The sequence below is a fragment of the Suncus etruscus genome, chromosome 16 (genome assembly GCF_024139225.1).
Source record: "Suncus etruscus isolate mSunEtr1 chromosome 16, mSunEtr1.pri.cur, whole genome shotgun sequence".
Lineage (NCBI taxonomy): Eukaryota > Metazoa > Chordata > Mammalia > Eulipotyphla > Soricidae > Suncus > Suncus etruscus.
In genome coordinates this window covers 69,305,503-69,331,623 of record NC_064863.1, presented here as the reverse complement: position 1 = coordinate 69,331,623, position 26,121 = coordinate 69,305,503, and the positions used below count along the sequence as shown (strand labels likewise).

General features: G+C 35.0%; 2 protein-coding genes across 3 annotated transcripts in view; one reads left to right on the top strand and one right to left on the bottom strand.

The window, feature by feature from the left end:
* Positions 1-26,121, bottom strand: part of CFAP299 (cilia and flagella associated protein 299) — a 569,122-nt gene that overhangs the window by 508,020 nt on the left and 34,981 nt on the right. The gene's annotated exons all lie outside the window — the stretch shown is intronic.
* The window catches only part of LOC126032542 (signal recognition particle subunit SRP72-like), a 35,825-nt gene continuing 11,469 nt past the window's right edge, over positions 1,766-26,121 (top strand). The window contains 1 exon segment of the mRNA XM_049790218.1: positions 1,766-1,903. Coding sequence (XP_049646175.1) covers positions 1,766-1,903 — 138 coding nt within the window.

Genomic DNA, 26,121 nt, shown 5'->3' with positions numbered 1-26,121 from the left:
ACAATAGCCAGACTCTGGAAACAACCAAGATGCCCTTCAACAGATGAGTGGCTGAAGAAACTGTGGTACATATACACAATGGAATACTATGCAGCCATCAGGAGAGATGAAGTCATGAAATTTTCCTATACATGGATGTACATGGAATTTATTATGCTGAGTGAAGTAAATCAGAGGGAGAGAGAAAGACGCAGAATGGTTTCCCTCATCTATGGGCTTTAAGAAAAATGAAGGACATTTTTAACAGTATCTCAGAGACAAGAGAGATGAGGGCTGGTATGTGCAGCTCAGGACATGCAGCTCATCACATAGAGTGATGAGTGCAGTTGCAGAGATGACTACACTGAAAACTATCATAACAATGTGAATGAATGAGGGAAGTAGAAAACCTGTCTCCAGTACAGGTGTAGGGGGGTGGGGAGGAGGGGGATCTGGGAAATTGGTGGTGGGATTGTTGCAGCAGTGAAGGGGGGTGTTCTTTACATGAATGTAATCATACAACTATAATTATGATTGTAATCATGGTGTTTAAATAAAGATAAAAAAAGTTTCATGTATCTATCCGTCAGCCATGTCTTTTTTTAAAGAATATTATATTTCAACACTTTGATTACAAACATAATTGTGGTTGGGGTTCTGTCATGTAAAGAACATCCCCCATTACCAGTGCAACATTCCCATACCAATGTCCCAAATCTTCCTCCTCCCCACCGCCACCTGTAATCTACACAGGATTTCTATTTCCCTCAGTTCAGTCATGTCTTAAAGTAGACATTTCAGTTTTTCTTTTAAGTCTGGTTTTGAGTCTGTAAAGTTTCTAAGCTGCTGTTTATCTGTGAAGCTATGTATACTTCCTTCAAACCTGAAAATGGGTTTTGCTGGGTGCAATATTTTAGGTGAAGCATTCATTTCATTGAGTTTTGTTACTACGTCCCAGCACTGCCTCTGGTCTTGAGAGTTTCTTGTGACAGGTCTTCTGTAAATCTCAAGGATGCTTCTTTGAATGTAATTTCCCTTTTTGATTTTGCTGCTTTCAGTATTCTATCTCTATTTGTGCGATTTGTCATTGTGACTAGGATGTGTCTTGGGGTCTTTTTCCTGGGGTCTTTTTTAGCTAGTACTCTTTAGACATGCAGGATTTGGTTGCATGTATTCTTTAGTTCTGGTAGTTTCTCTATAATGAAGTTCTTGACTGTTGATTTTTCCTGGAGATTTTCTTCCTACATCTCTGGGACTCCAATGATTCTTAAGTTGTTTCTGTTGAGCTTATCAAAGACTTCCATTTTCATCTGTTCACGTTCTTTCAGTATTTTTTCCATTGTTTGATCATTTGCTTTAAGGCAATCTCTTCTGCTGTATGGAGTTGTTATGCATCTCATCTTCCAGTTTACTAAATCTATCCTCAACTGCTATTACCCGGTTGGAGCGGATTTTCATTGAGTTTTTCAATTCATCTACAGTGTTTTTCAGTCCTGTTTTTGACCTGTTATTTTAGGTCAAATATTTCTCCAAACTTTTTGGAGTTTTCTTATTTTTGTCTTCATATCCTCTTGGTTCTTATTAGTGTTCTATTAAACTTGATCTGTTCTTTCTTAGAGTTCTGTGAACATCCTCCATATTTCTTCTCTAAACTCCATATTTGAGAGACTAACTAGGTAGTTTGTCATTTTTATTCTCTATACCTGATATTAGCTTGCATTGTTTCCCCCATTGTCATGCTAGCATTGTATATTGTTCTAGTATTGTGGTGGTATTTATCAGCTAGATGAAGTGCTCAGCTGCAAAACTAATTGGAGTAGCCACACTCTGCTGGTTCTACCCCTTATGGACAGGACGACTCACCTCAGGAGAACGCAAGCTCTCAGGGAAGGATCCCAGAGGGGATCAAATTTCCCAGGCTGAAGTAAGCAGAGTAAAGACCCAAAAAGTCTGCTGTGCTTCAGAGGTCCAGCAGAGTCAGCTGATTTCACAGTTTTGGGGCAGGAAAGACTCTATTTCAGTAAGTGTTCATAGGTGCTGTTTGTTTTTTTTTTCCTTTCCTTAATACCTCCCAATTTTTTTTGTCATGGTGAATGTCCCCAGGATGGCACCAGATTTTATGGGACTGCCATTGACTCCCATTCCATAGTGTTTTCAAACTTTTTTCTTTACAAATTGGTAAGTTGGAAAATGGCACTGAATTCTCATTTTATTTTATTTTTTTCTTACATGGGAAGCTGAGCATCATTGCCATAAAGAGCCCCTATTACCTCACAGGTTTTTGTGGGTCAAGTTAGTCAGAAACACTGCAGATCTTTGCACCTGCAGCTCTCTCCATCTGGGACTGGAGGCACCCCTACAGCACCTATTGTGTTATTCTTGATGTTCTCTTTCAAATTTGTCAATAATTTTATTAGATAACTTGCTGGTCTTTCATTGGGTACGTATATGTTTAGTTGTGTGATTTCTTCCTTTGCACATATCCCTTGATTAGTATGAAGTGTCCATCTTTGTCCATTACAACTATTCTGAGTCTAAAGTTTGTGTCATCTGATATTAACTTGGCCACTCCAGCTTTTTAAGGGTGTTGTTTGCTTGGCTAATTTTCCTCCAGCCTTTGATTTTGAGTTTATGTTGGTTCTGATTACTCAAGTGTGTTTCTTGTAGGCAGCAGAAGGTTGGATTTAGCTCTTTGATCCATTTCGCCACTCTGTGTCTCTTAATTGGTGCATTTATTCCATTGACATTGAGGGAGATGATTGTCATAAAATTTAATGCCATCTTTGTGTATAAGTTTGGTGTGTCTATTGGTCATTCTTGTCTTAAAGTAGATCTTATAGTTTATCTTTTAAGTCTGGTTTTGCATCTGTAAAGTTTCTGAGCTGTTGCTTATCCATGAAGCTATGTATCCATCCTTCAAACCTGAATGTGAGTCAGGCTATTTGCAGTATTCTAGAAGAAGCATCCATTTCATTCAGTTTTTTTTTTTTTTCACAATATCCTACCACTATTTTCTTGCTTTTAGAGTTTCTTGTGACATGTCTGCTTTAAGTCTTAAGGATGCTCCTTTGAATGTAATTTCCCTTTTTGATCTTTCTGCTTTCAGTATTCTATCTCTATCTGTGAGATTCATCATTATGACTAAGATGTGTCTTGGGGTGTTTTTCTTTGGGTCTCTTTTAGCTGGTATTCTTTGGACATGCAGGATCTGATTTCATACAGTCGTTAGCGCTGGGAGTTTCTCTGTGATGATGTCTTTGATGATTCTTCCTGGAGAGCTCCTTCCTGGACTTCTGGTACTCCAATGATTCTTCTGTTGTTTCTGTTGAGTTTATCAAAGATTTCTCTTTTTATCTGTTCACATACCTTGAGTACTTTTTCATTGTTTGATTGTTTGCCTTAGATTCTTTTCCAATCTCTTCTACTGTATCGAGTAGTTCTGCATTTCATCTTCCACTTCACTAATTGTGTCCTCGGCCGCTGTTACCCTGTTGCAAAGGCTTTCTATTGAGGTTTTTGGTTCAGTTACCATGTATTTCAGATCTGTTATTTCAGTTTGGAGTTTTCTGATTTCTATCTTTGTCTTTTTGTTCAGCTAGAGCTATGTTTTCTTTGATTTCCATGAGTATCCTCCATATTTTTATTCTAAATTCCTATGGTTGGTATTTTTTAGGTTATCAGATCTATCATCTTCATTCGCTGTGCGTGGTGTTTGCTTACATGGTTTCCCCATTGTCACGCTTTCAGTTTGATTTTTTTCTATGTGTTATGGGGGGTGTTCATTAGTTAGAAAGTGCATGCAGCAGCGAAGTGAAGTGGAGCAGCTGCACACATCTGGCCCCACCCTTTTCAGGTGGGTTCAAGAAACCTCAGTCTCTGAGATTCCCACAGGGGGGCACTCTCCAAAAAGCTACACTGGTGACCACAGTGGAGGTCTGCACTTGACCTGGTCCGGGGGTCCAAGACACCTCAATCTCTGAGCTTCTCACGGAGGGCACTCTCCAGGCAGGCAGGCCTATAAGCCTCAATGGTAACCGCAATTGAGGCCTGCACTTGCCCTGGCTGGATGGGTTCAAGACCATTCAGTCTCTGAGCTTCTCACAGAGGGCACACTCTTCAGGTGGGCATGCCTATACCCCTCAATGGTAACCACAGTGGAGGCCTGCACTCACACTGATTGAGCAGGTCCAAGACACTTCTCTGAACTTCTCACGGAGGGCACTCTCCAGGCGGGCATGCCTAGGTACCCCTCAATGATGAAGAGGTGGGGGCCTGCACAGGTCAGGAGGATCCAAGACCCCTCAGTGTCTGAGCTTCTCACAGAGGGAACTCTTTAGATGGGTGCGCCTATACCCCTCAATGGCAACTGCCTTAATTGCCTTTTTTTAAAACTCATTTTACTTATATTTTCTTTATATATATGTGAGTATATATATATATATATATATATATATATATATATATATATATATATATATATTCTTGTTGTTGTTTTTTTCTCTCCCTTAACTTCACCTGTTTTGGTTCTGCTTGGCACAAAAACCTTTAAGAAAAGGTCTTGCCTGGTATAAAAGTTCAGGTCAAAACCAGGCACAGAGATGATGAAGGCTGACACCCTCCAAGTGCACCAGCAATATAATATAGAACGAACTTTTTTGCAAAGACACACTAAAAAGAAGAAATTTTACATATAGAAACAAGCTTTTATCTACTAGGGATAAGCACCCATACATTTTACAATACAGGTCACCTCCCACCTTGAACATAGTCATGTGGTCCCATATTGAACTCCTTCCAACCCTGAACCTTAGATCCCAGACATAGAACGAACACAGTTCTCCACAACAGCTCCAGGAACCAAACTCCCACTGGGACATTTTTTTATACTGCTCTGACACCAACAGGTGCCAGCTTTGATATGATATCCTGACAATGAGAAAATGGCACCAACTTGATCTAAGAGTGGATTATCATACCTTATCACCTAATGATAAGATAAAATCAGAAGACATATCATCCTTTGACCTGTGCAAAAGCCAAGATCACTAACTACAGAAGACTGACTGTGAGAACCATAATTGGTAACAACTTGTCATGGGACCAATAAAAAAGTTCCTAATCTAATCTTTGGCTTAAAATATGAACAACAACCAAGATTTCTAATTCCAGAGTTCTGACTGAGACTACTGCAACTGAGCAGAACTTCTTGAAACATATGAAAGACTCTATCCTAGGCTTTATCCTAGGATTGGGACAAAAACCAAGACCACCAACTACAGAAGTCTGATTAAAACAACAGCGATAAAACAGAACTTTTAGAACCATAAAGAAAGACTCCATCCTAGGTTCATCCTATGGCCTTTGCAAATACCAAGATCTCTAGTTACAGAGGCCTGAGTTTATAATCCAGGACTGAACATAAAGTTTCCAGACATCACAAAACGACCCAGGGGAGAGTCAAAGAGCATCTATGTAGCCTGGAGTTATTCCCATGACAGTATACTTCAAGGGCATAAAAACCTGTATCTCTTAGGCCAAGGGAATTCCCTTTCTAATCTCCCCAATATTTACTGTGCCTATACAAAAAAAGCATAAATTAATTTTTTAGTTGTTATTTTTTTTGGTTTTAGTATTTTTTTGTGCTTTTTTATTTGGGGACCATGGTTATTGTTTAGTTGTTGTCTTTTTGCTGTGATGCTTTTCGGGTTATTTGTTTGATTTTTTGTTTTGTATTGTTATGTTTTTCTTCCTTTTTCCCTTTCTCTCTTAAATCAATATTTATAGCCTCTAGAAGGACTCCTCCCATTATTTGCTTGTTTGATTTTTGCCCCATTTTATTTTATTATTTGTGTTTGTTTGATTTTTGTCACCCCCCCCTTTTTTTCTTTCTTTTCTTCAAACAGAACCACATGACTTAAACCATCTTGTTCTGCCTCACACACTGAGGAGGAAATAATGGAGGGTACCAAGATCAAACAGTCATATGAACACTGAGTAGAAATAAAAATGATCAGACTTAGGTACCAAAGCCAAAGCCAACGACAACAGAATCAATATCCAATCTACAACAAGCTAGATACAGAGGGGAGCACTCATACTAGATTGGGAGGGGGGTTGGAATAAAGGGGATATGGGATGCATGCTAGGAACAGGGGTGGAGGGAGGACAACATTGTTGGTGGAAATACCCCTGATTTAATGTCACTATGTACCTAAAATACTACTGTGAAATATTTGTAATCCACTTTGGTCAAAATAACAAACTACTAAAAGGAAAAAACTATACTTAGTCATAAATTAATTAGTACCAAATCTAGTACTATTTTAAACTAATTTGGAATTTTATAATTACTTTGAAAAATGTATTTAATATTTATTAAATCCAATAATAATATTTATTGCTCATCTTAAATCAGGCAATGTACTAAACATATCATTGTTTACTGTCATTTAACCCATAAGATTACCTCTTTGAAGGATTTTTACACATGATAAAACTAAAACATAGAGCTATTAATATTTTTCCTCACATATATCCTGCAAAGAAGGAAAATCAAAAGTCTTATTCAAATATTCTTGTCCCAATCATCTTCCTTCTAAAGAAGAAGCTTTATGCCCCAATCATTCAGTATTGGGGAACACAGATCTGGAAGCAAAGCCTGACACAGAAAATAATTCACACAGATTAAAAGAAATAAAACAGGTTCAGGAGAATTACACCACAAGCCTTCTATTTACTAGCAAGAGATAACAGCAAACAAAGAGACTAGCTGTGGAAACAGAAACTGAGTTCCTCCTACCCAAGGTCTTTATTGGTAAAAAAAAAAAAAAGACCACCCCCTAGGGTGGAAAATGGGTAGAGTAAAGGACCAATCCAGAGATACATAAGTGACAAGTCCATGAGAGACAAGCACCAGTAAATAACTACACTAAAAACTATCATGACAATCTTAATGAGTGAGAGAAATAGAATGCCTGTCTCTAATACAGGCAGGGATTAGGTAGGAGGGAGAGGGCACTGGTGATGCGAATGTTGCACTGACAAAGGGGATGTTCTGTTAATGACTAAAACCCAACCACAATCATGCTTGTAATTATGGTGCTTAAATAAAGATTTTATATTTAAAAAAAGAATTCTGAATAGAATGAAAACCAGTTACTCCCACACCCCTCAACTTCATGGACTGCTGAGTCACTAGAGATTAAAGAACCAAGAAATACTCTCAGAAGATTTCTAGAGGCAAGAAGTTTGTGGACTTCTACATAAAAATTCTGAATCTCTGAAAATTCTAATATAAATTTAATCTAAATATCAAATTAATAAATCCTTACAGTTAATCTTTTTAATTATTATTTTTATTCTTGTGAAGAAAATAGTTTTTATTTAAAGAAATTTACTCAGAAAAGTGTGAGTAGAGACAAAGAGAGAAATTTGTGTTCAAAAGAGAACACAAGCTTCTCCAAAGTAAAAAGAAATCACACTCTAACTTTAAGATTGACATTTTTCTATAGAAAAAAGAAGAGTAGGTGCCTATTTACCTTTTTATATTCTGCATATTTTAGAAAAACATTAGATAATTTCATATACAAATCTAAAAAGAAATCCAAAACCTCCTAAAATCGTATCAAAGTATTTTGTAATATAATGTAACTAATAAGTATAATGTATCTAGTTAATAAGTATAATGTTTCTTTCACAGATCTATGAAAATTAAGTAACCTCTACTGAATAGAAACCAAATATGTTGATAAAAAAAATACAGCAGCAAGTGAGCTAGGGATTAGGTTCAGCAGATTGAGTAAAGCCTGGGTTTGATCACAGCCACTAGGAAAAATATACAGCAATAGGCAACATCTTAAATTTCAGACTAATTTCTTTAAAAAGCAACTTATATTAAAAGCTCTAGAAATTTGGTTAAACTATCTTGGCAGTCTATTTTATTTTAAGCACAGATATCAAAGATAAGATCGTTTTGACTAAATCATACTTTTCTGGAGTTTGATATAACAATTTAAGTATATATATATATGCTCATATGCACACACATCACATGAAGCATTTCTAGTGAGACTAATTTTATCAAGCTTGTTTACAAGACTTTTTAATTTTATTCTTAGTCTGCTATTTTTACAAAAGATTATAATCATTTCCCAGTGTAAAAAAATAATTCCCTGAGGCCAGAGAGATAGCATGGAGGTAAGGCATTTGCCTTGCATACAGAAGGACGGTGGTTCGAATCCCGGCATCCCATATGGTCTCCCGAGCCTGCCAGGAGCAATTTCTGAGCTTAGAGTCGGGAGTAATCCCTGAGAGCCGCCAAGTGTGACCCAAAATCCAAAAAAAAAATTTATTCCCCAGGCCATTCAGTGATTTTATTGCACATCACCCTTTTACTAAATACTCCACAATAAAAAATGTTATTAAACATTGAATATATAACAAAGCAACAAGTGTTTAAATTCTGCACATTATCTTTCTCAAACTTTATTACTGCAGGTGCAGAACACAACTGTCCAAAGACTCACTGAGGACAAGATTCTCTTTCAATAAAAACAATTCTATTCATACACCTGTATTTACAAAGATTCTAAGTTTAAAAAAATAGAAACAAATAATGGAACTAGAAAGTAAGATTAAATATTATTTTCACAGAATCATGAATCATTCCTGACAGCAAGGGAAACAAGGGAAGGAGACAAAGAATAATTTTGACCTAGGAAAAGTAATTCACGGATCTGTGTGTGTTCTCAGAAATTTTTGTGGACAATTTGTTAGATTGTGAGGGAAAATATTTTTATTAGCTCTCAATTGAAGAACTAGGTGACAAAAAATGGAGTTAGAAATTTCCTCCACTTCATTTGTTTTAAATCACTGTAAAATATAAGATGCACATGCTATGCATTTAGTACATTATTCTTTAAACAAGTATATTTAGAGAATAGAATGTATTTTTATGCTGGTGCAAAAATTCATGTAAAATTATGGTCTTTGATAAAATATAGATAAATATAATTAATAAATATGCATTTATTATTCATACTTTTATAAAGTCTGTATTTATATTTATAATCATAGATATATAAATATATGCATATTATTCATACATTTATATTTATACACATACTAGTAAATATATTTAAATCTAATTATATTTATATATAATTTTATATTAATTAATAAATATACATTTATTTATTGATTTTAGTTGATTTTATACATATTTATCAATGTTATCAATTTATTTATAATAAATGAATATCATATAAATTCTAGGTTTCTAGTCTAATAAGAAAATATATATGCAGGCTATATGTACTATAAAATTTCTGTATACTAGTAGTATATATACTCAAATCATAAACTTCTGTGGAAATACATGTAGTACATTATGTTAATTCATTTATTTTACTAGCAATGGAATTTAGTTTTTTTTTCCCTCTTACCTATACTCCCCCACTTGTATTAGGGTAGGTATTTTACTTTATTCTCTTTTTCTGTCTCTCAGCAGTGAGATTTTCTTTTTTTAATAATCTTTATTGTGATCAAAGTGAATAACAAATCTTTCACAGTAATATTTAAGGTACACAGTGACAATGAATCAGGGCCATTCCCACCACCAGGGTTCTTCTCCCTCCATCCCTTTTCCCAGCATGTGTCCCATATCTCCCTCCTTTGCCCCTGGAGTGTATAGCTTGTTGTAGATAGGGTATCAATTCTGTTGTTGTTGTCTTTGGGTTTGGCATCTGATCATTTTTTTATTTCTGCTCAATGTTCATATGGCTGTTTGGTCCTGGTACCATTCATTTTTATTTTCCCTCTCAATTCATAAGGCAGAACAAGATGATTCAAGTTGTGTGGTTCTGTTGGAAGAAGACAGAAAAAAAAAAAAAACGAAAAAAAAGTGACAAAAATCAACAAACATTAAAAAAAAATGTTTTTAAAGACAGTAACTACCAAAAAGGCACTCAGTAACAAAAAACATCACAAAATAATAACATGAGTGAAAAGTAAAAAATGAAAGAGAAATAAAAAAATAATTAAATAAAAAGAAAAATAGCCAAACAAAGGAGTGCTAGTGTGGCAAGGTTTTGTGCTTTTGCATAGATAAAGTAAGTAGGAGAAATAAGGAAGGGAATTCCCTTGTTCTAAGAGATTCAGGGTTTTTCTCTACCCTTGAAACATACTGCAAAGGGAACAACTCCATACATGCTCTTTTTCACACCCCAAGGTTTTGTTATGGTTTCAGGAAACTTTCCATTCAGCTGTGGATGATAAAATCAGGTCTCCATAGCTAGAGATCTTGATATTTGCACAGGTCATAGGACAAAGTCTAGGACAGAGTCTTTCTTTATGATTCTAGAAACTCTGTTCCATCATTGTTGTTATAATCAGTTTTCTGTAATAAGTGGTCTTGGTTTTTGCTCAGATCCTAGGCTGAAGCCATACGTAGTCTTTCATTGTGGTTCCAAAAGTTCTGCTCAGTCACAGTTGTCAGTCAGACCTCTGGAATTAGAGGCCTTGATTTTTGTACAAGTCCTAGGCTGAAGCCTAGACTATGTTCTTTCTTATTGGTCCCAGAGTAAGTTCTGCCCAGTCATGGTTGTCAAAGAGAGTCTTCTGTAGTTAGCACTCTTGGTTTTTGCACAGATCACAGGATGACATGGCTTCTGATTTCATCTTACCGTTTGATGAGATAGGACAACTTGATCTGTTTCCTCGTTGTCAGGCTGGCATATCAAAACTGTCGCAAGTTGGTGCCAGAGTGGTATTAGGAATTTCCCAGGGGGAGTTTGGTTCCAGGTGTTGTTGTAGAGAACTATATAGATTCTACATTTGGGATCTGGGGTTCACAGTTGAACATTGTCCAACCTCAGAGTCTAAGTTGGGTCCACATAACATATGTTCAGGATGGGAAGCGCCCCTGTATTATAAATAGTATGGATTTTTATTCCTAGAAGATAAGATCTTGTTTCTGTGCATAAGGTTTCCTCTTTTTTAATGGGCCTATAAAGAAGAAAATGGTATCATATTATATTGTTAGTGCATTTGGGAGTAAGAATGACAGGCTACACAATCTCTGTGCCCTTGTTTTGACTTGAGCTTTTATCCTAGGCAAGACTTTTTCTTGTAGGTTTTTGTCCCAAGCATAACCCAAACAGGTGAAGTTAAAGAAAATACATATCTATATAAAATAAAAAATAAACAGAAATAAATTTTAAAAAAGTAATTAAATAAAAAAGTGATGGAGGAGGCTACCTTTATGTTTAGAAATAAACACCCTAAGAGGCATTATTATAGAGATTAAACATACAAAGAAAATATAGGTATCCCCAGTAAATCTTTTGAGATATTTATGTGGGGGATAAAATCCAGGGCACTTTTTCTTTTTTTTTCTTTTTTTATTTATTATGGTATTTATTTGGTACTTCTGATGAGATAATAGTATAATGTCAACCATGAGAAAAAAATAGGCCCATTTGGGGACAGAGGATCACACACATGCACGAACAAGCATTTTTCATGGGGAGCGAAGAGAGATGGTTCAGAACATGTACAATATGAAGCTGGAAGTCCAATCCAAAGCTACCAACCCCAATCCTATGGTTTCAACTAGTAACAGAGCATTACCTATGTTCCTCAAATACACAATCTTTTAAATCCTAGACTCTTTAACAAGAAACACTAAATGACCAACCAGGTGCTGGTATCATTCTAAATTGTAATTTGCCGAGGCAATCTGACAGAACTGTCTGAAGGAGACTGCAGTATCACTATGGAGTCATACTGCTAATTAGCCTTCAACTATTATAGTAAACGAGAACAGGGCACTTTTTCATCACACGCACCATGGTCTTGTTGAGTTTTAGAATAGATTTGCAGCATTAAGGGATCAGGTAGTGTCCTTGAGCTAATTTTTAAAGTACTGGAGTATATCATTTAAGTTTTGTTCTATTTATTTTAGGACATTAGGTATATATCCAAGTCCTAAATTCATTTTTGTTTTCTTTTTATGTACAATATTAAACTATGTTCCAGTGTCTTATTTTATTCATTTATTTATTTTTGCATGTAGCTACACAGTTTTCCCAGCACCATGTGAAAAAAAAAATTATTGTATGAAAGCAACTCTTTTGTTATAGATTAAATGGCTTTAAATTTGCGGATCTATTTTGGGGAATCTACATTTTATTCCATCTGCCTTTGTGTCTATTTGGTTCCTATAACAATGTTTTAACTAACATGGCTGTGTAATATAGTTGAGAATTAGAGAACTTGGTGCCTTCATTATTCTTTTATCTTAAAAATGCTTTGGTTCCTTGGTGTTTCTTGTTCCAAGCAAATTTTATTATCATTTCTTCTATTTACTAGAATAACATAGTGTTTTCATAGGAATTAAGTTCAATCTGTTCATCATTCTAAGTACGATGGCCATTTTAATCAGGTTTATTCTTCTAGTTCATAAATAGGACTTCTATTCCATTTCCTTGTGTTTTCTTCCGTTTCTTTTAGTATATCTGTGAATTTTTATTATGTAGGCCTTTACCACTTTGCTAGTCATAAGGCAAGATATTTTTGATGAATGGGATATTAATTTTTTCTTAATTTATTGTCAGATATATTGGACTCATAGATATTGATTCTGTATCCTGTCACTTTACTGGAAATCATTTATAGTAAGTTTTGGAGTCTCTAGAATTCTGTATGTATCCTATATGTGAACTTGGACTAATGGAAATTTTACTTGTTTTGATAGCTAGATTCTTTTATTTGTCTCGGCTAATTTTTTTGATTATGCTTATGTATATTTCTACAATTATGGTTAGTTTAAAAAGTAGTGGCAAGAGTGACCGTTTTTTATTCTAGGTAATACGGATAAGATTTTAAGTTTTGATCATTGCATATTATGTTATCTATAGACTTGTCATGTATAAAATCTATTATTTTATGATCATTTTCTTCTATACTCAATGAACTGAATGTTCTTATGATTAAATTTAAAGGGTCTAAATGTGAAAGGAACTACAAAAAATATTAAAGCAATATAACAAATAGAATTTTCTGTATGACATAAGAAACAGGCTAAAACTAGAATACAGCTAGACTGGGAGATAATTTTTTCACTTAACACATCAGACAAAGGTTTTATATCTAGGATATACAATTTTGTATATCACAAAGGTTAGCTCCAGAAAATGTATAAACACAAATAAATGAATAGAGGAAATGAACAGACACATCTCTGAGGAAACAACATATTTCCAACAAGAAAAGTTACAAAAAAAGTGATGAAAAAAAACATTAGATAAAAAAATGTTCTTTATCACTTATCACTAGGGAAAATCAAATTAAGACAACAATGAGATATCATCTTATACCACTGAGGATGGCACATATCAAAAATAATAAGAACAATCTCTATTGGCAGGTATGTGGTGAGAAAGAAACTCTCATTCACTGCAGGTGAGAATGCTGACTGGTCCAACTGCTATGGAAAATATTATAAAGGGTTCTCAGTAAATCCAAATTCAGCTGCCTTTTGACCCAGTAATCCCTCTCTTGAATATATATCCCAAGCACAGGAAAACATTAATCCAAAAGAATGTATGAACACTGCCACTCATTTCAACACTCAGTACTAAGAGTTGGAATCAACCTAGATATCCAACAACAAACAAATGGATCATAAATATGTGATACCGATATACAAGGGAATACTACATAGTGGTAAGGAATGATACAATCATATTGAGCAACATGGATGAAACTGGAATGTTATGTTAAATGAAGAAATCCAGAAGAAGGATAATTACAGAATGATATCACATATGTGGTATTTAAAATAGCTGTACAAGAAACACAGTTGTCAAAATGGTAAATATTTTGAATACTGTAGATGCCAAAGTATAGCAAGGAGAAAGAAAAAAATTTGAGTGGAAAAAGAGAAACACAAATGTGTATATTCTCTTTTATACTTCAAAGAAAACTGCAGCAATGAATACAGCTGTTAAGATTGAATGAGTTTTCAATCAACTGCTTTTCATAGAGGTCTATAATAATTTTCTAATGCTTTATTCCAAGAAACAGGTTCATAATGCATTTAAGAGCCAGAATTCCAAGTGGTCTTAGGTACACTGGTGGATAAAGAAAAGGTCAGAACCAAATACCCAAGAAAAAGTTAACAACAATAGAACCAAAAGACCCAAACTATAACAATTTAAACCTTAAGTGAACTTTTTACACTGTCAGGCAGAGCTATGGGACACATGCTGAAAATTTGGTAGAGGAAGGCCAACACTGGTGGTGGGAATAGCCTTAATTCACTGTCACTCTATGCCTGAAATCCAACTATAATAGATTTGTAGTTCATAACGGTCTCAATTTAAAGAATTGAAAAAATAATACTGGAGCAATGATGCAGTGGTAAGGTTTTTGCCTTGAATGAGGCTGACCTAGGAAGGACCATGGTTCAATTCTCAAGCATCCCATATGGCCCCCCAAGCCAGGAACAATTTCTAAGAGCATAAACAGGAGTAACCCTTGAGTGTCACCGGGTGTGTCCCAAAATCCCCCCCCCCCAAATTTTTAAATACAACAATAAAGTATTCCCTACTTATCCTGCAGCAGAAGAGCAAAGCAATAATTACAAAGGGCTTGAAACAGATTATGTACATAAAGAGCTCATGACACTAACTAATTTAAAGTGTTGTTACAAGTGTGAGGACAGAATGAAAAAGTCAGAGGTGCTACAGAATGGGTGAAAACAGCAGCTGTGGTTGACTGCAGTGTCACAGAACATAGAAAAATCTGTGAGCTGCAAATTCAAGTGCAATTTTTTGGATCTACATATCTGTACAAGGAAAAAAGCTAGCTCAAAACTCAGCAGACAAAAGCAGTTAGAACATGGTTCTGTGGTAAGAGGCACAGATCCCAGGACCAGAGCAATGGCATTTGCCTTGTATGCCGCTGACCTAGGATGGATATGGGTTTGATCCCCAGCATCCCATGTGGTCCCCAAGCAAGGAGCGATTTCTGAGTGCAAAGCCAAGAGTAACTCCTGAGCACCAGCGGGGTTGGCCCAAAAACAAACAACAAAAGGCACAGATCCTAATCGAGGCACTTCAGAAACTTCTTCCCTCAGACAATGCGAGACAATGATAAAAGGCTGTAAAGTCCCCAAAAGTCCCATCTTGGGACAGACTTCTAGCTAATTAAAAGCAAGTTGAGTCAAATTTTTTAAGCCCAAGATATGAAGCAATAAAGCCAGATGAGTTCCTTGAAATTTTGAGTATAGAGGACTGTGCAATTTTGTCCTGAACAGACTCAGCAGCAACACAATGCAGAATAAACACAATAGCATAAGCATTCAAGTTTAGTTGATTCTATATTTATTTTGTTAAATCTGGCATATCTTGCTATATCACTTTTTATTTATCTTATACATCATAAATAGTGACTCACAGTAGTCAATGCAATTTCTTCCACTACTATTTTTTATTATTGTTTTATTCAAAGTATACTTTGTATAATTCTCAATATATTCTTTTTCTAAAAGTTTATTGATTTATTGATTGATTTGTTTTTGGGCCACACCCAGAGGTGCTCAGGATATTACCTCTGAGTCTGCACTCAGAAATTGCTCCTGGGAGGCTGGGGACCATATAGGTTTCCAAAAATCAAACCAGGTTCCTCCAGGTCAGCCACATGCAAGGCAAATGCACTACTGCTGTGCTATCTCTCCAGCCCTGTATCAATATATTTTTATAATGAATGTTACCTTCAGAAATGTACAACAGTAAAATAATTTTTCTAAGATTTTGCACGTGCACAAAATTTTATTGTTTTTTATGTTTGGAAACATAAATTTGCAGAAATGGACTCTCATACAGAATTTTGTATAAAGAACCTATTATATAAAGAATGGTAGATTGTGCATTTCACAATCTCCAGAGAGGGATTGTCTAATAGTCTCAGCCTGGTTGTAAGGCATGAGTTCATTGATTGTCTCAGTTACTTGTTGAGGAAGTCTCGACAATTTTTTATTTGCTCTTATTCTCCTGTATGGTCTGTATTAGATCTGAGAAAGAATTTCCAATCTTGCCAATTACAGGTGTCTGAGGTTTTTTTTATTTGTGAGAATCCAGTTTTTGACAAGGCATAGTGGAACCTATAATTTCTTGGAAGGGTTGTCATTGTGGAAGCATAAACATATCCTCTTTTTCTAATGAGAAATTTACCAGCAATCAATTTATTATCAATTTTACCAAAATAGGTGAATCAATTGTTTTTTGCACCTGAGCATCCTCTTTGAAGTGTCTCTCGGCAGCTATATAAGACTCTCCTTGAAGAAGATTTAAATAATTTTGTGTAGAGTTAAGGATAAAAGATCTGTCAGTAGCAACCCTTTTTCCTGTATTTTATTTCTGCTCTGGTTTTATTATTTCTTGTCTTCTGTTTTATTGGGTTTCTTTTTTTTTCTTTTTTCTTTTTTTTAATTTATTTAAACACCTTAATTACATACATGATTGTGTTTGGGTTTCAGTCATGTAAAGAACACCACCCATCACCAGTGCAACATTCCCATCACCAATGTCCCAAGTCTCCCTTCTCCCCACCCGACTCCCGCCTGTACTCTAGACAGGCTCTCCATTTTCCTCATACATTCTCGTTATTAGGACAGTTCAAAATGTAGTTATTTCCCTAACTAAACTCATCACTCTTTGCGGTGAGCTTCCTGAGGTGAGCTGGAACTTCCAGCTCTTTTCTCTTTTGTGTCTGAAAATTATTATTACAAGGGTGTCTTTCATTTTTCTTAAAACCCATAGATGAGTGAGACCATTCTGCGTTTTCCTCTCTCTCTCTGACTTATTTCACTCAGCATAATAGATTCCGTGTACATCCATGTATAGGAAAATTTCATGACTTGCACTTCATGGGGCCTATGTAGATTTGATCCCCTGTACAATATTTAGTTCTCTGACCATACCAGGACTTATTTATGAGTGCAGAGTCAGAAGTAAGCCTTTTGTGGCAAAACAGTAAAATACCATATTAAGATAGAAACAGAACAAGCAATGTACCACATGGGGGAAAATAATCAAATCTACAAATAAATAAGATCAGAGCATTCTTATTTGATCTCTTGACCAAGATGGAACCATATAGCTCTTGGGAAGCTGTCAGGAAAGTATTAAAGCTTCTTTTTCTAAAATCTGTTTTATTGGCAAAGTCCCCAGATCTCAACATCTATCTGTGTTTATAATAAGAAAACTTTAAGTCAATTATTATAGAACAATGACACAATTTACAAAATATCTTTAGGCTTGTATCTTTTGAGAACAGTACTCATTTGAATTGAATTAGTAAAAGGCAAAACAAAGCTGGTGAAAAGATTTTGAAATGTTATAAAGAAACTAGTAACTTTTTATTTATGATGGACAGAAAATATGTAGAATTGTAATCTCAGACAAACTGGCACACCTGTTATTTACAAGTAGAAACATCTGTGTTATCTATTTCTGCTTTTAACATATTTTAAGCTATCTGTCATCAATTTAATCTTCAAGGAAAGGATAGTGTTTCTCTTGTCAAAACATAAAAGAAAAAACAATAATGTATAAATAATAGGAAATATGTGTGAGGTAAATTACAATCAGAAAACAGACTCTTAACAAGTGAATTATGCAAGAAAACTATAATTTAAAACGACAAAGTCAAAGTCTTCCTCGGTTTTTTCTTTTTTCCCTTTCTTTTTCTTTTTTCTTTCTTATTATTTTTGTTCTGTTGTTTTATTCTTGTTGCTGTTGTGGTTTTTACCATTGCTGGTTGCTTTTTTGTTTTTTTGTTTGTTTTGTTTTGGCTTTTTTTTTCCAACAGAATCACGGAACCTGAATCTTCTTGGTCTGTCTTATAAATTGAAGGGGGGAAGGGAGTGGATGATTCCAGGAGCAAATAGTCGCTTGAAATTTGAGTGGAAACAAAAAATGATTAGACCTAAACACCAAACCCAAAGTCAATGACAACAGAATCAAGACCCTCAGTCTACAACAAGCTATAAACAAAAGGGACCTGTTACACTAGCAGTCCAGGGGGCATAAGGGGGAGGTATCAGATGCATGATGGGAATAGAGGTGGGGGAAGAACAACACTGGAGGAGGGAATGGCCCTGATTCACTGTTACTATGTACCTTAAATATAATGTGAAAGACTTGTAATTTACATTGGTCGCAATAAAACTGACCCCCCAAAAATGACAAAGTTAAATGGGACATCATAAAGATATTTATAATCAGAAAGTATCTAACCTTGTTTTTAGTTTTTGGTTTTTGAGCCACACACAGTAACTCAAGCATTACTCCTGGCTATGCATTCAGAAATCGCTCCTGGTTTGGAGGACCATATAGGATGCCTGGAATCAAACTGAAGTCCGTCCTGGATCAACCACATGCAAGGCAAATGCCCTGCCACTGCGCCATTGCTCAGGCTCCAGTATCTAACTTTTTAATATATCTAATGTTATTTATTACCCTGACAAGTTCTTGAAACACAGGTATCAATTGACTTTCTAGCATTTGAATCAATAATAATTTGTACTTGCTTTCCAAATATTTTCAGGGAGAGGGGAAGGAGAGATAGCATGGAGGTAGGGCATTTGCCTTGCATGCTGAAGGACAGTGGTTCGAATCCCAGCATCCCATATGGTCCCCGAGCAGCCTGCCAGGAACGATTTCTGGGTGGAGAGCCAGGAGTAACCCCTGAGCGCTGCTGGGTGTGGCCCCAAAACACCCAAAAAAAGTTTCAGGAAAATTTTTTTTTTCCAAAAGCCAAGAATGAATGAGATGACAAACCACAGACCAAGAGAAAATATTTTCAAAAATATGCAAATAATTTTAAAATGAAAATAAAAGTTGAGACTGGAGAGATGGTATGGGGTGAGGTACTGGTTTTGTATGCAGTGACCCTGTTTCAACTTCAGCAACTATATATGGTTCCCAAGCACTACCAAGAATTGATCCCTGAGCACATAGGAGGTATTAGCTCTGAACACTTTCAGCTGTGCCACCCCACAGAAAAGAAACAACCTTATATTTTAGGGATGAGAGGTGAGTGAGGCTGGGCCACACCAGGCTGTACTCAAGAGCTATTTCTGGCTGTGCTCAAGAGAAACATATGGTGGCGCTCTAGGTACCATTGGCCTGCAACATGCAAGGCAAGTAATTTTATGTTTTATATCTCTAGATCCAAAAATCAACCTGATTTTAAAAGTTGCCAAATTCATTAACAGATGCCTTATCCACAAAGATATACAGATGACAAATAAACAAATAAAAGATGCTCCACATTATAACTCATTAATGAAATAAAAACTAAGCAACAATAAAATTCCTCTGTACACCTATTTTTAATAAACACATTTGTAAATATTGATGACACAAAATTCTTAGAAAAATTATGGAGCAATTAGAATTCTGATTTATTTCTTCAGTAGTAAAAAAATGGTAGAATCATTGTATAAATTCATTAGGCAGTTTGGGTTTTTTTGCTGACCATTTAAGTTGATTTTGTTCAGCAAGTAAATGTGTTGCAACCCATAGATTTTTGTTAAACGTAGTATTGTACCTGTTTTTATATATATTTTTAATTAATTTTATTCAACTGTTGCTTTAGTAATCCCTGTGTTACAGACAATCATGTGGTTTGGTAAAACCAAGCCAAAACAAAAAAAAGAACAAAGCTGCACTCTTCATGGTCCTTAACAAGCATACATGAAACTATTCATATACAATATGCAAGACCAAAAATATAATCCAACATAAAATTAAAATAAACTAATATATCAAGAAAGATAACATTTATCTAAAGTGCCCCCAAAAATAGGCTTCCAGGATACTAGAGATGGAAGGGATCTAGAACTAGAAGAAAATGACATGACCCAGTAGCATATAATATAGAGGCAGGGAGAGGAGAGTTTCATGCCACTTCACGATATTCCAACCACAGCATTCAACCCACATCTGTTTTATCTTTTGAATTGCATATGAGATTTCATTTTAAAAAATCAGCTGAGGGAATAAAGACCTTTGAAATTATTGACTTAATTACTATGCTTCTCTTTATGCCTTAAACTTGATGAAAAACTACTTTAGAATTGTACAAAAGGCCTTTGATGTTTTGGAAAAACTTTAAACTGGTTTTAATTTAAATTAGATTAGATTTGAAGTAATATTCTTTTCTAGTTGAATTCTTCAGACATGTTCCACTACACCAGAGATGTCCACTCATTTCTTTTATTTTTCATGATTATGTGAGTTTACTCTAGATCTATATATGCATGTTTAATGGCAGTAAAAACATTTTTAACAAGCTTCCATTTTAGAAATACAATCATAGGTAGTAACTTAAGGCCATTGAATCGCAGTTACCATGATAATAAAAGAACAATTTAGGAGTAAATGAGACAACAAATAAAACATAAAAACAAACATACTTAGGAAAGAGCCTACGTATTTAAGTGTTTTATAATTATATTTGAATACTAGTTCAAAATAATTACTAAATATACACTCATTTCTTATAGGCTGCTCATACCCAGCTCCCAAAAGAATTTGAATCTCTTCAGACCAGGCTAAGAGAAACATATGTAGTCTGGCAGTCTTCTACCTAGTATGGAGTTCGCTGCCAGCCAGAACTGCTGTTTTTATTGAGTACAGAGATCACCCTGGGGGGGCAGTAAACCCACCCAGGTTTACAAGTAAGACAATCTTTATTTAGGGTAAAACCAAATTGTAAACAAACATATACAAAGAAACCAGGAATAAACTTTGTTTTAGGTAAAATAAGGTGTTAACCAACAGATATTATTTCTGTTTAACAAATAAGAGTTTATAAACTCTGATTCCAGAGTCAGAGTGATTGGCTATGACTCAAACATCTTTATTTTTCCTCCTGAAATTTGGCAACTGTTGTCAATACACATATAAAATCATTTTTACTTTTTCTATTTACCTTGTCTTAGTTAATTAGCACAAGTACCCTTAATTATGTCAACCCTGACCATCAAGGGATTTATGCTAAACTCTGGCTAATAAAAGTGGCAGGAAAAGCAGCAGAAAAAGAAAAGGAAGCTTGGCTGATTCTGTAAGATCCAAGAAGCTTCTCGAGAGCCCCTGGCCTAAATTAACCTTTTCCCGTGACTGTCTGATTTCTTGTGTTAAACTGCAAGCTGAGACCCCACTATTGGCACCTGAACAAGGAGAAGAAAATTTCAAAACAGTGAGTGAAGAAACAAATTTTTCGGAATACTGAATAATGAAACTGTTGTCACCATGTCAGCCCCCTCTTGTACCGAATGTGCTATACTCTCTATTGGGGTATTAGCTTTTGCAACCGCCCTTCTGAGTTGCCTCAAACTGCTCTGTGTTGTTTACCATCATCTTTCATGGCGAAGTGAACGTAGGATATCTGTTAAAAATTCTCCCATGCACATGCTGCAAAAAGGGAAGAGTATTTTTACAGTAGTGAAGTCCTTATTCAAAAGATTTTACTAAGGCAGGTATTGGACCTGTCAGGAGAAGCAAAATTGCAGTAAAGATGTCTGACAAATGTGTGCAGGATACAAGAGTAAGAAATTCTCATTCAAAAGAGTTTTCCAGGGTCGGTACTGGACCTGGCGGTATGAGCGATGTGGAGACAATGTGGAGCCAAGTGCTGGTAATCCATATCTTTGGTAAATGGTTATGGATTCATTAATGATACTAAGCAGTATGTTTCTGTTCACTGGAGAGTTATTAAGAGAAACAAACCCAGGAAGTATTTCTACAGCACTGGAGATGGGCAGATTGTGGAGTTTGATATTGTGAAAGGATAGGAAGGTCCAGAAGATGTTAATGTAACCGGGTCATGGGGAATACCAGTGCAAGGCAGCTATTATGTTGCCAGTCGACATTGGTTCCACCAATTAACTTTCAGCCTCACCCATCTAAGCCACCCTTCAGGCAGTGAAGAGGGGCAAAATGAAAACTCATAACACTGTCCCAGACATTGGTGCCCATCACCCTTCTGCAGAAGGCACTTTGTTAGAGTTCAACATAAATCAACTGAGGGTCAGGGTTGACGTAATGAAGGGTACTTGTGATAATTAACTCGGAAAAAGTAAGAGAAAAAATAAACTGATTTTACATGTGTATGATAATATGAAACTATGACTCACAGCTTTGATTGTTCAAATACAAGGATATGTAAGGACTGATATGGCCATTTTAAGGCATAAACACAGAGAAATACAGGAGAAAGCTTGTTGTGTTTGTGTGTATGTGTGTGTATATGTGTGTGTGTGTGTGTGTGTGTGTGGTTTTTGGGTCACACCCGGCAGTGCTCAGGAGAAACTTCTAGCTCCATGCCCAGAAATTGCTCCTGACAGGTTTGTAACTGAAGTCAGAAAATAATACAATTCGTGGCCGGTGAGGAGGCGCTAGAGGTAAGGTGTCTGCCTTGCAAGCGCTAGCCAAGGAAGGACCGCGGTTCGATCCCCCGGCGTCCCATATGGTCCCCCCAAGCCAGGGGTGATTTCTGAGCGCTTAGCCAGGAGTAACCCCTGAGCATCAAACGGGTGTGGCTGGAAAAACAAAAACAAAAACAAAACAAAAAAAAACAAAAAAAAAGAAAAAGAAAATAACACAATTGTGTGTAAAGCAGAGATGAAGAGCCAAGAGGTGCACAAGTGTTAAAACTTTTACACCATGATCAAGCAGAATTTATTCCAGGGATGCAAGGATGGTTTAACAATGCAAACCAATAAACATAATATGCCATATCGATAAAAGAAAAATCAAAAATCATATGACTATATCAATTGATGTGGAGAAAGCATTTGATAGGATATAGCCCCAATTCATGTCAACAACTCTCAAGATGGGAAATTAGTAGCAAAAAATGAACACTGGTGAATGAAAACGTATGACAAAAACTCCACCATTAACAACTTTTTAACTCTATCTCAGATTGATTCAATAAAATAAAATTTTAAGTAAACTGCTACATAAAGTACTTCATATATACAGCACTTTATGGTAAGTCATACTTAGTACGCAGAAAATATCATCAATATTAAGATGTCAAGCCAACTGTTTGCTCTTTTTCTTTACTATGAAGTAAAGGAAATCAAAATTATGTAATTTGAAAGATAAAATGGGTAAAAAAGAAATCTTATTCTAGAAAACAGCATTCAAGAAATTCTAAAACTTATTTGTCCAATGAGGTTCCCAAGGGTCACTTAATGTCACAATAACAGAACTGTAATGGAGAAAGAATTCAGATTTCTACGATCCTGAAAATTCAAATGAACATAGTACATGACTCAAGTAACTAAAAATTTTACACAGAATAAATAAAATTTAATTATTTTTCTAAGACTGACAAAATAGGTTAGTTAGGGTTATTTGGGGGGATACTAATTTGGGCGGCCACACCCAGCAGTGTTTAAGGTTTATCCTTGCTCTGAACTCAAGAACTATGCCTGGTGAAATTGGCAGACCCATTGGAGTGCTGAGTATCAAATACAGGTCGGCCATATGATATGCAAGGCAAACTCCCTATTGACTGCACTATCAAAACATCCCCTAACTGGTAATGTTTTTATTAGAAAATCAAATGGTCTGCATTCCTTTTATCTAGGTTTATTTTCCTGGAAAATTTTATTCTAGCTAAAAATACACAGATTAAATTAAGTTAATTAAATGAACCTTAGAAGGTAGTAAAATGAAATGGAGTCATAATTGAAAACAATTAAAAATATGGTTCATTTAATTGGTTTTTATTTAAATTTATTTAATTTATTCATTTAAATGTGTTATTTATATAATTCATTTGTAATATATGTATAAAATAAATTTAATTTATTTGATATAAATTTGTTGTTGATTTGTTATTTATTTAAATTTATTTATTTAAATAAAATATGAAATGAAAGCACCATTTGATTCATTTGATTATTTAAATGTCCTCCAAACTTTATCATTTTGTGATTAACTTAATGATAATTTGAAAGGGCATAAAATTCTTAACCTTTTTAATTCTTCTATGATTTGAGTTTTTGTATATGAGATTTGATTTTAGGACACACCCAGCCGTGCTCTGGGATTATTCCTTGATCTGCACAGAGATAACACTTCTAAGAGTGTTCAGAGGACCATATGTCGCGTCATATGCCAAAAATCAAGTCTTGGCAACTGTACACAAAGCTAGCACCCAACCCCTGTACTTTCTCTCCAGCCCTTTTTTATTATTTTAAAGGTCATCATATGGAAAAAATGATAAAATTAAATATTTGGTTATTTGGTTTTATATATATATATATTTGGTTATTTATAGTTTTGCTTTAATCCTGACACATAATAAAATATCACCAAATTTTTTTCCAAGTACAGTTGACTTAATTCACATTTCCTTATCATTTCTTAGTAAAAAAAATCAACATTTGGGGGATTATTCTAATTTTTTAAAAAAAACTTATAACAGAAATATTTGAGTATAATTATTCCTCTTCGAAATGTGAGTAATTTCCAAGGATAGAAGAAAAAGACAGATAAAAATTTAAATTCACTAAAAGATTAAACGACCATAAACCAATGACTAAATCCTCTGTCAGTTTCCTTATCTGTAAAGAGAGAAATATACCAGCCCTCGGTGATTGATATAATTTAGAGCAATATCTGACTTTACCAATAATAATAGCTGCCAAGATTCTGAATTATCACTGCAGACCCAGAAAATCCAGGGAATAAAGACCTTGTATACTACAACTCTACTAAATAAACATATGTGTGATCACTTTTCCTCCCCACTACAGTCATTAATAACTAATGAATTAAGCGATCAATGATACTCAGAAATACTAAATAGTCCTTTGCTTTCTGTATATGTTGAATTCTGGCTTTTAGTCTTAAATACTCCTGACTGTACAAGAGTGGAAAGGAAATGCACAGAATCTCAAAACTGAAAGATTTTCAGAAAGAGGAATAGGGATGCTTCCTTTACTGAACTGGTGATAGTGAACCCATCCATGGCAGATATCCTTCAATCACTAGTTTTAATGATCTAAGTATTGAACTTCTCAATATTGCTTGGTTTACCTGCTTCAGAATTGAATCCCTTCTTTATGGATATGTCCATCTTTATGACCAACTGTACTTCTTTCTTTTACTACAACTTTTAAGTATTTCCTTTTATTTGGTCTCCTGTGGAAGTAAAGAACATCTGTTCTGCATCTTCCATATAATAACTTTTAAAATACTTGAAGACAGTTAAATCACCCCCTTAGTCTTCCCTTCTCCAAGTTAAACAGTCTTGATCCCACTGAGCCCTCTCTTAAGAGCTAGTCGCCATTCCTCACATCACTTTTGCTGATCTTCGTTGGACCTTTTCCAGCATCTCTATATTCTGTGCCAAATGCAAAGACCAAAATCGAACATAGCTATAAAGGCAAATAAAGCAGGAGGATTATTTTTCAATTCTGTATCCCTCTCTTGATAAAACATTCCAAGTGGTGTGCTTACACTTTGTTTTGCAAAACTATATTGCTTTTTCTAAGGCCTCTCTGGTCTGTAATCATGTTTGCATCATCATGTGGTGCCTTTCTATAAGGCTTCTGTCAAATTTCAGGTGCTTCAAAAAGAATCTCCTCTCAGTAATGACAACATTTATAAATATATACTTCAGAACATTTTTATACTTCAAAAAACACTAAGATAAAAAAACTATGGAAACAAAATAAAAATTTAAGCCACCACAAGGAACCATTAATATTTACATTTTATGGCATTTAGAATCATGTCTCCTTTAAGTGTATTTTCTTCTAAGTAGAGAAGGAAATAGTCTGACATATTTTGTAGCAAGTAATGGCAACAAATTTACTGGAAAACACTAAAATTTAGAGGTATTTATTAATAAATTTATAAAATTTTAATTATCTAGTTAATTTGAAAAATAGCTGAACTTTGAAATGTTAACTAGACTATATTTTAATATATACATTTTTCTGGCATATTCATTGACTGAACTGTTTGTATATTATAGCAAAAGGCCTGCATGTAGGCTTTTAGAATTGCCAATATTCTCTATTTTGAAATAATACAAATATTTAAAAAA